The sequence below is a fragment of the Myiozetetes cayanensis genome, unplaced genomic scaffold (genome assembly GCF_022539395.1).
Source record: "Myiozetetes cayanensis isolate MyiCay16 unplaced genomic scaffold, myiCay2020 scf3, whole genome shotgun sequence".
Lineage (NCBI taxonomy): Eukaryota > Metazoa > Chordata > Aves > Passeriformes > Tyrannidae > Myiozetetes > Myiozetetes cayanensis.
In genome coordinates, this window is record NW_026087521.1 from 47284262 (window position 1) to 47302924 (window position 18663).

At 36.9% G+C, this 18663-nt stretch overlaps 1 protein-coding gene across 2 annotated transcripts in view; it reads left to right on the plus strand.

Moving 5' to 3' along the window:
* The first annotated feature begins 33 nt into the window (after positions 1 to 33).
* SCYL2 (SCY1 like pseudokinase 2) overlaps positions 34 to 18663 on the plus strand; it is a 37717-nt gene continuing 19087 nt past the window's right edge. For both annotated transcript variants that reach the window (XM_050324012.1, XM_050324013.1), the window contains exons 1-8: positions 34 to 215; positions 5088 to 5292; positions 10974 to 11131; positions 13761 to 13905; positions 14550 to 14699; positions 15315 to 15536; positions 16439 to 16555; positions 17850 to 17975. In XM_050324012.1, the coding sequence (XP_050179969.1) occupies positions 5116 to 5292; positions 10974 to 11131; positions 13761 to 13905; positions 14550 to 14699; positions 15315 to 15536; positions 16439 to 16555; positions 17850 to 17975 (1095 nt within the window). In that variant the 5' untranslated portion in view covers positions 34 to 215; positions 5088 to 5115. The remainder of the gene's footprint in view (positions 216 to 5087; positions 5293 to 10973; positions 11132 to 13760; positions 13906 to 14549; positions 14700 to 15314; positions 15537 to 16438; positions 16556 to 17849; positions 17976 to 18663) is intronic.

Genomic DNA, 18663 nt, shown 5'->3' on the forward strand with positions numbered 1-18663 from the left:
GCCCCCGGCCGCGCCCAGCGCCGCCCCTGCGGGTCGGAAGTGAGCCGCGCTCCGGCCGCCCCTGCCCTACCGCTCCGGCCGCCGCCGTCGCTATGGAGTAGCTGCAGCGGGAAGGGGCCGGAGCGACAGACGGAGCCGGCGTGACAGGCGGCCCGTCGGGCCCCCAGGGCGACGGGCAGCCGGGCGCTGTGCCGGCAGCTTTCCCGCAGGCTCAGGTGAGAGGCCGCGGCCCGGGGCAGGAGCGGCTGCCTGTGGCCTGGCGGCGCTCCGCGGGGCGGGCAGGGCCGACCGGCTCCTGGGGCGGGGAGCGGCGGGCTCGGGTCCCGGGTGCCCGGCGCCGAAGGGTTCAGGGGAAGGGCCGCTCTGGAGGCGCGATCGCTGTGGGGGCTGGGCCTGGCGGGGAGCGCTGAGCTGCCCGAGCCGGCGGGTCGCGGGTCACCTGCCGCCTGTGGCCGCGGCCGCCGCCCGCCTGCCCCGCGGAGCAGAATGCGGGCATCGGCCCCGCGGGGACGAGCGGAGTCCCCGCGCCGCTGGCGGAGCGGTGCGAGCCCAGGCTCGCTGTAAATACAGTAAATACTTTGCCCGGAGGACTGGCCCGCATGAGGCTGTCCTGGGGTTTGTGTAGCGTGTAGGCTGAGTTTTTTCGCCTATCGGCAGGTGGCAGATCACCCTTCATGGATCTCGTTCTGTTTTCGTGTCAGTTTTCGTTAGGGATTCAGCTGCAGCTCGGTACCAAAATGGGGAATAAAAGTCACGAAGGTGATTTGCAGTGAGGGCAATTACTCCGTGCGCACTGCTTCGTTGCGTTTGATCTTCCCGTTGTTTTTGTAACAAATGTAAAAAGTTGGTTGTGCCTGAAAAACACTGGGGTTTTCTCCTTTTGTTTGGTGTGACTCAGTTTTTTCAGCACTCATTTTTTGTGTGAATTCATCCTGATTTGGGGCAGATGGATAGGATGGGGTTGGGTGGCATGACGTACCCATGCACCTGCTGTTGCCTTGGTTCCCAAAGGGGAATCCCGGCTTATTATAGTCAAAACAGTGGTAGAGCGTATATTGCAGTGCTGTACGGTATGCACACGTATCCATATATCAGATGAAGGTATGAATTAGTTCAAGGATAAATTAATGGATTTACATCTTGCAGTTGTTTTACATGAGCGAGAGTTAAAGAATGGTGGGGAATCTTTGCTTTGGATTTCAACAGCCAATGTTTTGGATATTTTGCCTCATTTCTTAGTGCATTGTTGGTTGTTGCTTACTATCTTGCTAAGTACTTGTTCTCATCATGCTGACATATCATTGCTGATGTACATCAGCATAAAACTCATTATTGATTGTGAGGGGCATTAATGAAAAGGACACATCAATCATACAGATTTTTATAGGATTAGTCCCAGGTTTCCTAGACTTAGTATCATTAGCATTAACATTACCCACAAAATTCAAAGAGGAAGAAGTCAGAGTTCTTAATCATTTGTTGCATGTCCTGTGTCACTTGTCCAAACACTGTTACTCTTCAGATTTTGTACTTGTCTCATTTATTACCTTTTAATTTTAAATAAAAATTTCATTGTGGGTGACTGACTTCATTGCCACTTGGTTATTAATTTTTCTAGAAATAGCAGGCCAGTCTTAAAAGAACCGAACAAACAAGTTTTCCTGCAGTAGAGAGCTAAAGTTGGATATATCTGATCTGATTAAGTTGTCATGATTTGTCGTATTATAGATACTACACAAAACAGATATTGGGGGGGAGCCTGGATTTTCTAGGTATATTGTTCCTGTTGGCAAAATATAGAGGTTTTACTGAAGTTGCTAATAGCAATTGTTTTTATGAAGCAAAATGTACTTACAATCAAATGTTGACATGAGGATTTCTACAAATCTACAGTTTTATGGATGTAAACTTGAAACCACGCTATTTTGAGAAGTAAGTTTCATGGTACTCCTTGCTCAGTAGCTACATTAAACAATAGTTTGCATGCTGTCAAGTTGGAGAGGAACAGGTTGGACAAGACCTACCAGGCTTGAATTTCAGATTCTAACGCTTCAGACACTGGAATGCTGTTAACATTCTCACCTAGTGGCTTTGCCAGGCTACTCACTGCAGTTAGTCTGTCACCCACAGCAGAGGGCACTTCTGACTTAATGAATACTACACCATTTTTCCACCACCTGTGTTGAGAAGCTCCCTTTCAGAATTACACAAAGAAATTGGAACATGCATGCACAGGCATTTTCATCATACTGTCTCCACAGTCAATTTTGCAAAGCCTTTTATAGTTTTGAGAATCCTAGCACAAGAAGGTGTTTCGTTGGTACTCAATAAGGTTTGATGGCTGGAGTGAATGAAAAAATGGAAAAACCACCAAGATCTAAACCCAAATAAATTAGATTTGTGATTAGCTTAACCTCGTTAAGATGGATATTATAGTCCTTTAGCACAGAGTTTTCCCATAGAGTAGCTGCAGAATAAAATCTCTGAGAGCTGAAAATGCCTATAAATCCTTTTTAGAATACTCCATGATCCTTTTTTAACTATTTATTAGACTGATGAGAAGTTCCTTTATACAGGGACATTAGCCCATGTCTAATAGCTGTTTGGTCTAGGGTTGCACAGTTAGGAGTTGCATGTGCTTTTCCATAGTACAATTCATAAAGTAAAATTAATTTCTTGTAATAATAAAATGTCACATACTGTAACGAAACTACTTAATAGGGAAATTCTGTGTTTCCGTAATTTGTTTCCAGGTGTGTTCTCAACTGGACATCAGATACCAAAGAAGTATGTAGTTATTCTGGAGATTATTTTGTTGATTTCAGACACAGTTTCTTGTATCTAAAAGTCACAGTCCCTGCAATTAAGGCAAACTCCACCCTTAATGTGTTTGCAGTCATATATGTTTCTGCTCCTGAGTTTGCCTCTCAAAGTCATAACTACTATTTCTGATTTAAATTTGAGTATTCGCGAGATTGAGGTCTCTGCAGCTGGATTCCTGTCTTTTTTTATAATATGTTTTCTTAAAACTGCTAGGCTGATTTCTTCAAAGTTGTGTCACTTCAGCTGACATGGACATTGGAGAAGTATCTCTGGAGCCACAGCATTAGTGTATTTCTACATTTCCCTGTAGGGGAACACTGAGGGTGGAATATCACTGCAGCAACAGTTAAGACAGAGCAGCAGAGCTGTGCTGCTTCCAGCACTGTGCTGAAGTTTGCTTAGGGCTTGGCTTAAGCTGTTGCACACAATTGCACTGGAGTGAATTACTCCATAACACATGTAACTTTTTAACAAGTTTTGCTTAGTATGTTTATTGCCTTTTTTGTAAAAAAAAGCCTATCTTTGCAATTTAAAACTAATCGGATTATTTGTCCAGATTTCTAATGGAATCAAATCAATAGTACCAGGGAGCCAAGGTGTGCATGTCCAAATAATGTTAGTGTGGTTGATTTCAGTCAAGCTTGACTGAGGTGTACAGGTGTCAAAAGTGAGTTGCTACACGTTTTTTGAGACTAAGGATCTGTGAAGAGGAAACAAACACCATCTGTGTCTTGAATGGGGAAAAAGCTGTGGTGTAAATTCATATAATGATAGACACCAGATAAACTATGTGGACCCAAATATTGCCTTTTAAATGTAGGTAATACCATGGGAAGAGTTTTAGTTCATACATGCAAGTACCTTTTATCTGATCAAAAGGATATTTGGGCTGATCAGTCTATGTTCACTGGAGTATTTGTTAGTGCCTTTTACTGCTTTTGTTATTGTTACCATGATTTGGTAAACATCATGTTTATCACAACAGAATCTTGTTGCTTCCATTTGAATAGGAATAACATTCTCTATTTTTCAAAGAAGCAGTTTTACACAAACTGTGTGCCAGTGAGTTGAGTATATGACAAATAAGGCCATAATTGAAAAAAGTATTTCTGCAGATTTCAGTATATTTGCTGATGTGCTATTTTAGGTTTATTTTACCTTTAGGTTTAAGAAATAGTACTCTTTGCACCTTATTTGAAAGAGAGACTGAAGAAATATCCTTGAATGTTGATTTTGAATATACTGCATGATACTGACTCCTGGAAATAATTTCTTCCTGCATTCTCTCTTCATCTTTGCTCACACTGATAAGGAAGATGTCTCATTTTTTCATGGTTTGTTTGCTGCCTTTGTTCCTTCTTGTGTACACATTATCAGAGAGAAAATAGTATAAATGTGACATAGGCTTCAGAACTTCTATCTGTCAGAAGAGACTAGTCAGGGTTTTTGGGTTTTTTTATGACAATTCAGGAAACTGGAAGTTTACACTGCAGGGGAAGATGAAGTAAATTGGAAGCTACCAGTGTGTTTTGTGTCTTAAATTTGAAAAGTGACATAAGAAAAACTTCCTTGTACAATTTTGATAAAGTATAAAAAATGATTTCTTGTTTCCTTCTCCTGCATTAAGAGTTAAATTCATTAATAGTTAGATCATGCAAATAGTAATGCCAGAAATCTAATGGGTAAAATACTTAATTTTGAGACTGTATTTGGAAAAGCATAGTGTAGGAAAAAACTTTTGTTTTTTTTTGGTGTCATCTATGTAATACACATCTATTAGTTTGCTGGTCTGGGATCTTAATAATCCTTCCCTTCAGAAAATGTGTAGTTCCATGAGCTCTGGAAATAAAGGAGTCTGGTTTCCTTCAGATTTGTTTCTCTTTGTTGATTGGTACTGATACACAAGGTGTGGACCTTTCCTATCAGGGGGACAGTTTATAGATTCTCTGCTTTATTCAATTACTTATTTTCAAGAAACGGTTGAATTTCTTTGTTAGATCTAACAAAGAACAATCAAGAGATTCAGAAGTTTCCAAGGAGGAGTAGAAGCAATGACATATAATCCCATAAGCATGCAGACACAGATATGTGTATGCAGTGTGAATGCGTATAACTGCAAAGCCCTAGAAGTTACATTTCACTGTCCTTTTTGTGGCTTGCTCCTGTATCCCGTGGGATCCTTAGAAGTTGTAGTGTTCAACATGTACCTTTTGTTAACAGAAACTGAGAGGACTGTGAAACCTCTGTTTTTCTTGTCTCTGTAGGATAATACATTGGTGCACAGTTGAAACCATGGAGTCCATGCTGAATAAATTGAAGAGCACCGTTACAAAGGTAACGGCTGATGTCACCAGTGCGGTCATGGGAAACCCTGTTACCAGGGAGTTTGATGTGGGCCGTCATATTGCCAGTGGAGGTAATGGTCTGGCGTGGAAGATATTTAATGGAACTAAAAAATCAACGAAACAGGTGAGTTATCAAGTAAAGATATACATTTATAAGCATTAGATAACAGATTGATAGGTAGCAGTAGGTAAAGGGCAGTTAAAAACAAAATCCAACTGGACAGACTAATGTTAAGAGTAGCAAAATGGAACAAAAACTTCAACACTATTTAAATACACTGTTCTCAGCTATATAGGTGATATTTGCTTTAAACCTTCACTGCTGGAGAAAGAAATGGTTCTGCATTCATAGCATACAATTTGAGACCAAGATCCAGAATTCATCCGAGTTAAAAGTGATCTGACAGGAAGGAAGAGGTTTTTTTTTAAACGGGTGGGTTCCCCAGTTGGTTGTACCTTGCAACATTTTTTTGGCAGCAATACTGGCTTTTTAAGTTTAAAATAATTGTGCAGTGTGTCATTATTTGTTGTCAGCAAAAGACACTGTGGTTTTTTGCTCAGCCGCCATACAGAAATTGAAACGTTGGAAATGTTAAGTCACGAGATACTGTAACAGGAAGGCATGGGATAGAGGAGGAGGTGTTGGAGGAAGTTAGCTGTGCCTTCTCTGTGCTGATTTCAGGTCAGTATTGTTCCCTTTTAGTTTCCTTAAACTATCAGGGTTTAGAGCACTAATACACGAACTTCTAACTTACTTGAAGTCACGTGTAAATGCATATGGGATTGTGACTTTGGAAGAAGGTTTGCCAAAAACAGAGTTTAAGAATTGTTATTAGAGGAAATTATTTTGTTGTACTGGAGAAATGTGAAAAGTCTTTTTTCAAACTTGGAGAGGAAATAGAATTTTCAACATGTAAATAGAAGTGTTAATAAATTGTGGCCTTCAGTTAAACTTGATGCTGAAGCGATGTGAAGTTACTTAGACAATGAATCAGCTTGCTGTGGATGTACCAAAAAGAAATGGACACAAAGGAATAACTTTGGAAAAATGTATATACAATCCATTAGATGATAGGAAAATAAACTGTAGCAAATAGAGGAGAGATACAATATGAAGAATAAATAGTCTATGAAGAATGTGTGATCTGATTGTGACAGTGTCTGAATAATGTTTAATCAGGTATTTTGCCATATCTTGAAGCATCTGTTTAGCTCTTGCAGAGCTCTATGCATCTAGTATTTATGGAGTTTACTCAACATACCAATTGTTTAAGGCTTTTTGTTTGGTCTTACTCAACTATACAAAGAAGGGGTAACAATGAAAGTTTGGTAGTTTTGATAGGTTTTATACAATCTGTGTGTCCAGTAAGCGTTTGACCTGTAGCAGGTGTAGCTTTAAGTTCTGGAGAGTTGTAGCAAGTTTCTTCCCTTGTGTATGTACAGAATATATGTAATTGGGTACCTGTTGATCATGTTTTTCAAGCTTTGAATGGGTGTTCTGACCAATTATTTTACAGAGCTTTAGTTCAGTGATCCTACATGTGATCCTGGAGTATCTCTGTAAACCCTGACTAACATCTGTACATTTGTGTGCCATCATTAGTCATTAAAAATACTGCAGCAGTGGTACGGCAGGAATTTTAGGTGGCTGCTGATTTGACATGAAGTTACCATTCGTTATTAATATTACCAGTTGGGTAACATCATGACAACATTCTGTTTGCTGTTGCCTAACAAAGCTGCGCAGCAATACAAACAGTTTATGGTGTGTTGTAGTGCAGTATTTCTATTCTTTAACATTATTTTTTTATTTCTTTCATGTGTCCCTTTTGTATGTTTGCTGTGCAGTATGGAAGTGGCTGGCTGTCATTTTCCAAGTGGTAGCAGTCACTTTTGTGAAGTGATGCGCATATTTGCTGTATGTCTAATTTGAAGCTAGAAGCGTTTAGCTTTTTTTGCAGGAAATGAGTATTGTATTCAGAGAAGCAGGATATAAGGGCTTAATTGCCCATGTTGTTGTCACTTTACAACACAAGTCACTTTATTACACAAGTAACATTTTAAGTCACTGTAGTCTGATAAAACAGCTAAATTTGAAGGTTTTAGCAGTACAGCAGATCCCATCAGAAATCTTTGTTTTTCAGGATGAATTTGGTTCCTATTTTAAGTCAGGAGACAGTTACAAATATTCCATCTCTAGTGACAGTGGCTATCTATGATTGTGTTCTTTTTTTTCTGAGTTCTGCCTGGTTCCTGCCTAGCTGTTTCTCCAGGATTTCTGAATGTTTTGGAGTTTTTTTAATATGTACCTTGTCTTTTCTTGCTTAGTATTTTTTGGTGACCGAACCTAACAGAATGTGAGGAAATTACTTACCTGTGTGCATATGTTTATCTGGTGCTACTTTGTAGCTAGTTTGCTGCTGTTTATTTGAAAGATTTATGACTCTAGTTATATATAGGTGTATCTTGGATTAATTAACTTAGTCTTTATGCACTTACGTTTTTTCTGGCATTATCCTTTCTTCTGCTTAGAAAGTGCGATCATAAATAGATGGGGTAAAGTCTTGTTGGCAGCTCAGTTGTAAAGCTAGCAGAATTCAGTAAATAATGATTTGCATTTCAAGACTATTGTAGTTGTGTTTAAGTTTTATTGTGGTAGGACCAATGTATTATGGTAGGTGGCTAAGTCAACTTTCTGTTGTTTTGCCTGTGCATATAGTAACTTTGAACTTAAAGCTTCCTGGTATTCAAACTTTAAAGGCTGATAAATTTTAAAAGTGAATTAGTTGTATTGCATATCTTATGACTGAAAGAAACGAGGGGGAAAGTAGGCTTATAAAAAAACATTGTCAAGCTTATAGAAAATAAAGCCCTCAAAAGAGGGAGAAAAATCTTTTTCTGGCAAAAGACCAGAGTAATACTGGAATGCTTTCCAGTATTTTAGTTGAGAGACTGTTTTACTTATCTCAGTGGGAGGCTTTGGTAAAATATCATGTGTTTGCATGTTGAGTTACATTTAATTTTTCATTTAAAAAACGTGTGAGTGCATATGAGTAAAATAGAGGACAAAAATGAAAGGGAAAGCAAACATAAAGTTTCTAAAATCAAGCACTTGGACTGCTACCTTTAAATTTCCTTTGTTTTTATGTTTACAATTTATTTTTTAACATGATCACATTTGAGTTTTTTCCATGAGAACATTACATCAATTCATTTCACAGGATAGATGGTGAACTGTATTTATTAAAGATTTTGTGGAGGTTTTTTCTCTGCTTCTTTGTTCTGTGCTTAGTTGCTGTCATTATTACTCTATGCTATTTAAAATTTCAGGATTTGAGTTTCTGTAGTATTTATCACTGTAGTGCTTGAATATTTTACAGGTTTTATTAGCATGCTTCCTCACTATCCAATGGGATCAATAGGAAGAGGTATTGTTCCAATATCATTACATTTCTGCAGCTTTTGGAGTCTTTATTTCAGAAGTAATTTCTAGGTTTGTTTGTATCTCTTTGACACACAAACTCATTGTCTTTTTGAATGCTTGCCTTCCTCTGGGGGTCAGGAGAGAAAGGAGCACATGCCTTGGTTGCCTGGTTGCCTTTTTCTGGTTGGAAAAAATTATTTCTCTCTCTCTTCCCCTTTCTTTCTCTTTTTGTAGTAGTTGCATTGGCTAAGATAGGAGCAGCATTCTCTTTAACTTGAAAGGTGTTTATGTGGGTAAATAAGGACACATATTTTAAACTGTCAACCTGTGTTTCAAACTGGTGCGTGTTTCATTAAGATTTCAGGATTGCAAATAGTCTGGCAGGATATGGCAGGTTGACCCTAGCCAGCAACCTAGCACCCACACAGCTACTCACTCACTTCCCTATCCCCAGCAGGCTGGGGAGAGAAAATAAGAAGAAAAGCAAGAAAATTTGTGGCACTCTTGGAGGGCAGCAAAGAGAACAGCTGTGTGATCAAATCAACAGTCTGCTCAGCCTAGTGGCGGAGCTGAGATCAAGTAGAACGACTAAGAAGTATTAGGGACCCTGAGGAAGAGATTGAGTAGTGGAGCCACATCCTGCCATACCTTAGACAAATGGACCTGCCCTCCACAAGAAGTAGTGAATCCCCTACCCTCTTACCACGAGGCAGAAGGAGCGGACCCTAGGAGTTTCCTAGGGCAAGGCAGCCTACCCCCCCATCACAACTTTTTCAATTAAGAAAAAAAGAAGTAAAGTAGTCATTGGTGACTCCCTTCTGAGAGGAATTGAGGGCCCAATACGCCAACCAGACCCAACTCATAGGTGGGTATCAGCAAAGTCCCAACAAGAAGGCTTACAAATAGTCAAGAGAAACCAAAGGACCTTGAGTCAACAGGCCAGAGGATCTGGAGCACAAATTGTGTTCTCTTCTGTCCTCCCAGTTGCAGGGAATGATGAGTTCAAACAAACCATGCAGGATTGCACCAGTAGAACTTAGAGCCATCATAAAATATTCAAACCATAGCTGATGTCTTATGCTGTCCAATTTAAATACTTTCTGATTCTTTTCACTTGTCATCAAACAGAAGTGCTTTCAGAAGTGCTGTCTTGGTTTGAAATTTTGTTATTGGTCATGTACTGCTCAGTGTATGTCTTCCATCCCCATCATTGGTTCCTTTCTGCCTTGTGTCAATGTTAATATTTCATCCATCACACTTAGAGCTGGAACAGGGAGCCAGTATGGATAGAAGCAGGAAAAGTGTATTTAGTTCAGTTAGTTATAGGTGTTCATCTGCTAATGGCTTAATAAAACCAACTAAAAAGCAATTTTTTGCATATTGGGCTGAATTTCTTATTTTATATAGACTATTTCTAGAAGTTTTTAGTTTTTTAATTCATAATGTATCTTCTCCTGTGAGGTTTTAATTAGAGTAATGGTTATAAAACGTGCAGTAGAAGAGCATATAGTTCCTCTTGGGACTGAAAACTGTATTTTCTTTTTTGTTGTTGTGTTTCTAACCTTTATTATTATTCATAATGCTGTTGTAGCAGCATATAAAAGTCTCTGTTCCACAATAAAGATTTTAATTACTTTTCTTGTTGATTGATATACTTCTCTTTATTGACTTCCAAGATGGTGATGTAATGTATTTTTTCATTTCACGTCGACCTCTGTAATTTCAAGGTTTCATATAAATATAAACTTAATTTTCTCTCACTCCATTTGCAGAGGTTGGAGAGGTTTTCTCTGGTTTAACATTTCTGTGACTTCTTTTCACACATCTTTAAGCATTAAAAAATTCTTAATGTTCTATCATGTGAATAGTGTGATCAGATTAATAAATTACTGTGACTATAAATTATTTTTCATGAAATTTTAGTTTAATATAGATTGTACTGGTTTAGGGCAGAACAATGAGACAGGATCTGGTTTAATAAAGCACCACTTGATATATTTAATGCCAAATGACTACATATATACTCAGAATATTTTAACTGTTCATAGTTGATGTAAATGCTTTCATCTACTTAAAAACAAGCTGATTTCTGTCCTATGGATCTGCTGCTTTGTCACTGTGTAGGTAGTGGGTATAATTTACATATTACTATTTGCAACATAAGGAGCATTCGTACCTTAACTCTTAAAATACGTACTTTAGAGGTCATATACAGTAACCCATCCCATGACTGGGACAAAGTAGGGACAGTAAGTTTGTTTGTTTGTTGTATTTGTGATGTTGTACTGTTGAATCAAAAAATTTGTGTGTGTATGTAATTGTATATAGGCTTGGAGTTTGGCTATCTTACATACTGATTAACTTCTGTTCCTTATTTCTAGGAAGTGGCTGTTTTTGTCTTTGATAAGAAGCTAATAGACAAGTATCAAAAATTTGAAAAAGATCAGATTATTGATTCTTTAAAACGAGGTGTTCAACAGCTAACCAGACTTCGACACCCTCGACTACTTACTGTTCAACATCCATTGGAAGAATCTAGGTAAGCTCTGGTAAAGTTGAGAAGAGACATTTTTTAATCATTGTCTTGGTATTGAATGTAAAATATCTGGAACATTGAACACACACATCTGATGGGATTCAAGTTTACTGTATTTATTCATAAGATAATTGTTCTTTCTGTACTCAGCACGCTCAGCTACTGGTAGAAACACCAGAAGCACAAAACCTGTCCAGTTGCTTGATGTGCTAGAAAGTGACGTAACAGTTTTTGGAGGGGATTCGTAAAAGAAAGGTTTGCTTAGAATATTTGTGGGTGTAACGTTGTGCAAGCATGCTACAAGATGTTTTTACAATTTCAGGTCTTTCCAGAGCACTTATTTTTGAAGAAATCTGTCATGGGCTCCTTCTGGAGAGCCTTAATTTGGTCTTTTTCTTTTGTGTCTTCCAAGTAACATATAGTTGTGTTGAACTGTTGAACACTTTATTCCTCCTTTATGGGGCAAATGGATACTTGATGTACCTGCATAGTTGAAATAGATAAAGAAAGAAAGACCATATCTTTCTGACCCTAGTGTGTAGGTAGTTTTCCCACTATTAATAGAATGTCTCTACTACAAATTATTGGTATTCAATATAATTATATTTATATATTATATATAAGGATGTATAGGTCTTTCCATGCATTAATATAATGAATAACTCCTTATTTATGCCAAATATTTAATATGAATATGTTTACTTGCAACTTGTCAGTTAATTCCATTGACAACACTGGTAACAAATATTCATCTATATTTAATTTGTTATTGGAGAAAAGGATTAAAAAACAAGTTGAAAGTTAACTCATAATATTGTTGCTACTGATTAAAAATAGTAGTGTGAGGAGTCCCAGATAATTTACTAGACATTCAATTTGTTACATTGTTTCCCTATAAAAAGCATATGTGGTTCTGGCCATCATTTTTTATTTTTAAAGTGCTTTCTTTTTTTTATAGTACTATAAATTTCATTCTGATATTATTCAGGAACTGTTAGAGAAGCTGCACTGTAAGACACCAGCTTTTGCAATATCCAGTTACTTTAATTAGATTTACTGCAGCCTTCCATTACTTTGGTTTGGACCCTTTAATTAGCTGCTAAAGCAGAAAATAAACACTTATCTTTTTATTCCCTCAAAACAACAGTAATCACAGAGTTTGTTATGAAAACCACTGAATAGTTCCCTAGGTATTTTCTATCATCCATGCCCTCAACCATAACTAAATGTATAAGCTCTGCAGTAAAGCTGAAATCAGATTGAAAATGAAGGACATTGTCTTTCTGTGCTCTGATTCTTCCTTGTGATTTCAACAGAAACAACTTTTATAGCCCTGGTTGTGCTAATAGACATGTGAAAGGTATGTCATTAACAGAATGGTAGGGAGGAAATCAAGCAAAGAAGTTCTGTCAGGTTGTCTGACACCTACGATTCAATATATTTTACTTTTCAGTTGTTTTTCCTTTAGAGAAGCGGTAGATAAAACTAAAATCTGGATGAGTAATAGAAGGTTTGCATGTTTCAGCAGCCTTATTTTACTTCAAAGGCCAAGCTTGTTAATTATTGAAATACTAAAAAAGTATGTGGTAGATCCATGCTGAGACATTGTGATATTTTTGTGGAAAGAACAAAAATTTAGGCTCTGTGTTCTTGCCTGCAACTTTATATTCAAAAATATGTCTTTGTTACTGTTACTGGGTGTCTGTTCTCTGTATTCATACTGATGCAGTATTTAGTATTCTCATGAATTAATCATTCTTAAAGCATGTATGTGTGCTATCATCCATGTAATGCTTTCTCCAAAAAAACCTCAAACAGTTAGGAAGTGAGTTGTAATGACTGTCCAGGGCCTTCACCAGTGTGCAGACCAGTATGAAGAATGTGGATATAAAGAATGACTCTGTTGGAGTTTGGGGAACAGAGACGTATTGGTTTCAGGATCAATTTTGAAATTTGGAATTCTGAAGCACAGTGTTATGTGTCTCCTTTACATGCAGAAGTTTGCTTCAAACACAGTTGACACAAAAATGCATAAACAAGATTAGAAGTTTTACATGACAAAAAGAATCGGTAAAACAACTTAGAAATAGTCACTTCAAATGCAAACTGCAGTTCATACAACAAGCGTATTTGTGTTTGCAGCTCTTCTTTTTTACTGCTTTGCAAAGTAAAAGAATATTCAGGTGCTATTTTATATCATATTAATTTTGTTTCTGATCACTGACAACATTAAGTATTGCTTCAATGAGGGACATGTTGATTTTAGGCACAGTTAAAAACCTGATTTTACAAGTCTTAATAGTATTAAGAATTACTTGCTTGATCTTCTTGAATCAGAACATGAATATCTTTCCTTTGTTAAAACTTTTTTGAAGCACTGTGTGTATCATTGGTGATTTATGTGAATGTTAGAGAATAACTTAATTCTAGTATTTTTTTAATAGTTAAGATATTGATATATTTCTCTTTAGTATAGTATTATAAGAATCCAAAACCTGAAATATAATATGGTTTTTGGTAGCACCAAGTGCACTGGTAACATATAATATGATGTTTGCATGGTTCTTTATTCACAATCAGAAGTCTTATTACATTTACTTACAAGAAATTCTTTAATGCATTTCCTATACAGGGATTGCTTGGCATTTTGTACAGAACCAGTCTGTGCAAGTTTAGCTAATGTTCTTGGCAACTGGGACAATCTACCTTCTCCTTTACCATCTGATATTAAAGAATACAAACTTTATGATGTGGAGACCAAATATGGTTTACTTCAGGTATGACAGGTTGTCCTTACAATTTTCATGTGCATTCAGTATTAATAATTTTTTTGTGAAGTCTGTAAACTGACAGAGTTTTGTCTATCTCTAGTAAATCAAATAATTGCAAGGTGAGAGATAATAGTGCCCTGATCACTCTAAGTGTGAGAGAGGATTAACACTGGAGGTTCTAAGTTGGTACTCTTTTTTGCTTATTCTGACATGTAAAATACAAAATTCAATTAATATTTATTTTCCCTATAAATGTCCACGCTACAGCTGTCTCTCCTGTATGTGAAACTTTACCTTCTGTGGAGAACCAGTAGCTCCCAGGTTTTGTTTGGTGAATATGCTGATTAACTTTGTAAAGCATTTTTGTTCTTCTGAGATGATAATGTGGCCTGAGGGGAGAGGGGAATGCACCACCACACTTATGCTGTGATAGTTAATGGACATTAGTAATCTCATCTGCTAATTACCCATCTGTGTTTTATTTTCTTCATGCATAGTTTGTAAGACTATAGGCTAAAATAGTGATGAAAAATTGTTTCTTAGTTAATTTATGAATTTAATTGTGACCATAGGAACAGAATTTTTATAAATGTCTTACAGGATGTTTGGGGAAATAGTTAAGGTGAAATAAAATGATCTTTTATTAACAGGTTTCTGAAGGCTTGTCATTTTTGCATAGTAGTGTGAAAATGGTCCATGGAAATGTTACTCCTGAAAATATAATTTTGAATAAGAGTGGAGCATGGAAAATTATGGGCTTTGATTTTTGCATCCAATCAACAAATCCATCTGAACAGGAGGTAATAATCTTTATATTTATCATCATTAAATTTCAAATTCAGATCATTGTCTGAAACCAGTTTCATGACCTTGGCGTTCCAGTACAGAATCATTTATTTAATATTCACCTCTGTATTTTGTTGGCAGGAAGTTTGAACATATGGCACAGGTCTGGATTTAATTGCTGCATTTGGTCATCACAGAAAAAGAGTCTGAGTTGGCTCAGCGGAGTCAAAATAGACTAGTGGTGCTTTCAGACAGAAGCTGAGGCCTATGCCACTTGTGCTCACCTGCATGTTGGATGACATGCAAAACTACCTAATTATCATCTGTTGTATCCGCTCAGTGCCTGATTGCTACCTCCTAAAATGAATTCCCATCATAGTTCCTGTTTCTCTCTTACAGCAGTGCTTTGATTTTTACATTACAGTTCCCAGCTCTAATATTCAGACTTAAATGCGTCAGCTAATCACTCTAAGCTACAGACAGAGATTCTTAACAGTTACTCTGTTTCTGTTTGATTCATAATTGAATTTGAGTAGCTTAATTATTTTTTGCTGCTTGAGTTTCTTATTGAAAATGCTCTTTAAAAATCCCTAATAAATGTACTTTCTTTTACTTTTCTTCTCTTGTAGCCAAAGTTCCCTTGTAAGGAATGGGATCCAAATTTACCATCTTTGTGTCTTCCAAATCCTGAATATCTGGCACCAGAATATATTTTGTCTGTGAGCTGTGAGACAGCCAGTGATATGTACTCTCTAGGAGCTGTTATGTATGCAGTGTTTAATAAAGGGAAACCAATTTTTGAGGTCAACAAGCAAGATATTTATAAAAGCTTTAGTAGACAGCTGGATCAGGTATTTGTTCTGTTTGTGACTATTATTAATTGATTTTCATATTTGAAAAGTTACTGGTTTAAAATAAATTTAAATATATATATAGAACACTGTATCAGTGCTTCAACGTAAACCATCTAATAATGGTATCTTGCCTTGCATACTGTCATTAGACCAAGAAAAAAAGAATCCTAGAAAAAATGGAAAATAAAAGTATGTCTAGAGAAGGTTACATGTACCAACTTTGTAAACTACAGATTGCATTTTTCATCTGATTTCTCTGTAAACCTGTTGATTACTGGTCTTGTGGAATAATGCTTACCTGTTGAAGTGAACAATATAAAACACATGGCAGTGAAATACCTATGTAGGACCATTGAAAGAGGGCTGAGTTTGGAGTGATTTGATCACTTGACATTGTCATTGGTATCCTCATAGCTATCAGTATTTCACATTCTTTGTGGACTCTGGGTATTAACAGAAGACAGTGTCACGGTTTAAACAGTTTATTGGATCAGCTGACGTAATGTCCATTCATTCATATGCAGCCTGCCTTTGTCGTAACTTCCTTGGGTGCCCATTGCCATAGCTGTGTACCCTGTGTTTTAATGTTTGTAGACAACACCTCATATAGTGACATTTGCCTGTTTAAAAGATTCCATATTTGTGTTCTCTGATAACCTGAACAACAGTGGCAGTGGGAAGTTGAAAATAGTGGAGTGGGACCTGAAACAGCTAGACCGTTGGGAAACAGAGAGAAGACTATGAAGACTCAGAAACAAATGGGTTATAGGAGGGGAGAAGGGAGGGATATCAAAGATGTGGGTAGAAAAACTATCAAGTATAGTCCTGTTGTATATTGGAAATAGTTATATACAGGATTTTCTGACTTCATGGTGCATGTGCTTAAATTACTTACGCAGCTGAGCCGTTTAAGCTCCAATACTCTTCAGAATATACCAGAGGAGGTGCGTGAACATGTAAAGCTACTCTTAAATGTAGCTCCAGCGGTCAGACCAGACGCAGATCAAATGACTAAGGTCAGTTCATGGAGTATAAAGTAGTCATAGGATAGAGGGAAAATAGTGTTTGATGTGTAGAGCTATTTTTAAGTGTTTTCTGTTAATCGTTTTAGTTGAAACATTAAATGTTTTTGAACTACTTCGGAAATAATGTTTGTTGATGTCAGAAGGTGTCCTTATGCTGACCTTTATTTATATAGAAAAAGCAGGTGCTGAGACAGAATTTAGAATAATTATTCATTGCAACACTGTTTTATTCCTTTTCAATACAGTTGGAAGCTTTTGTATGCTCTGTTTTTATACAATTCAGTCTTTAAAACTGTATTGGAAGGATTTTAAAATGCTAAAATTATAAAGGGCAATAAATGTAAGGATTAACTTTTGGCTTATGATTTAAATATCAATAAAGTAAGAATAAAGTATATTCAGAAATTAATTGCAAGTAGAATAATGTAAATTTTCATTTGACAAACTGTGGCTCTGCTTTCCTATCTGAAAGTAGAACTGAAAAGCGTGGTTCTTCCTTTGTCTTATACCCCTTTTCTTATATCTGATAGCCTTTCAGGTTCCTGTTTATAGATTTGCTTTGCTAAACAATTTTATTCTTTTGCTGTCCTATAAAAAGATTGTATACAGAGAGAGAAATCACTATTTTAACAGTTGGAAGAAATAGTGAATGAAGAAGAGAGAGGGAGCAGGTAATGGATTCTGTCAGCATATATGCTGAAAGATGGCAAGTGAGGGAGTTGGCAAATATTTCTCCAGTATCAACTCTCGTCTGAAGGAATAAAACAAATGTGTAAATGGTTGTATTAAGCAGTATGGTTTTATAAAGATGTTAAGTCTCTTTTGCCACAGATACACTGCACACTGAATTGTAGAGTAGAGATATTAGAGCTTCCAGGGTTTCCTGGAGTTTCCAGGGATGGTAGCCAGATCTCTATGACCTAATAAGTAATCCTTTATTGTAATATTAAATAGCATAATTATTCCTTTTAATCAAAGTTTTTACTTTTTGTTACATTCTTCTGTAGACAAAACATTATTTCATATACAATAAGTTAACTTAGATGCACATAACATGGATGGGTTTTTGCAAAATAGCAGGAAAATTCGGTCTTAATCAGCCTGTATCTGTGAATATTATACTGCTTGGTATTTAAAAATGTACTTATTTTTAGTTGCAGACATGTCATTGTAAAGGTTTTCTATAGTGCATTGCAAATATAAATAGATGATTCTGTTTAGGAATTATTGTAGCAGTGTCAGTGTTATCTCCCTCCAGGTCACAAACTTTTAATCTTCTCTTTAGATACCATTCTTCGATGATGTAGGAGCAATGACACTTCAATATTTTGATTCATTATTTCAAAGGGATAACCTGCAGAAATCACAGTTTTTTAAAGGACTACCAAAGGTTCTGCCAAAACTACCTAAGGTATGTCTGAATGATGTCTTGAAATAGCAAGTTAGAAAATATGTGAACATCTATTAGCATTCTGATTTTTGGAAGCTGGAATTTCTTTAGCATTGTACCACAGTTGACTGCAGTGAGACTGTCAGAACAGAACTGTAGGAAAGAAAGGGAGACTAGAAAACAACTAGTTTGGAAATACTTCTTAGCTTTAAATAATGCTTTAAATGGAAAATGACAAACTGTGCTATCAATATGTGTGAGGAACCATCATTTGCATGTCCTGTTGTAGTTCACCTCAGTTTAAAGGCAAGTTGTCTTCGCTCCACTTAGCAGGCTTTCCCTTTGTTTCCAGATGTAATCGTAGGTCTTTGAAATCATCTTGCTGCCTTTTCTCCCAGTGAGATTACTTCAGCTTTTTTTTGTAGCAAGGCAGTACTTTAATGTTGAATAGTTTAAAGCTTCCTTTCCTTAATAGACTAAGTGCTTTCTTGTGCTGGCAGTGCCCAGAAATCTCAAAGGCCTGTCAGTATGGATTTCTTCTGTGTGCTGTTAGACACTATGTCTAGACTGGCTCCTTTTCCTTTTCTGGTATTCCTTAATTTACATAAACCATAATGCATATGTGATAAGAAAAATAGTAGTAGTTTAATCCCTAATAGAATAACTGAGCTTCTCAACCATTGCATTAAATTTCTTTATTTTTAATTCT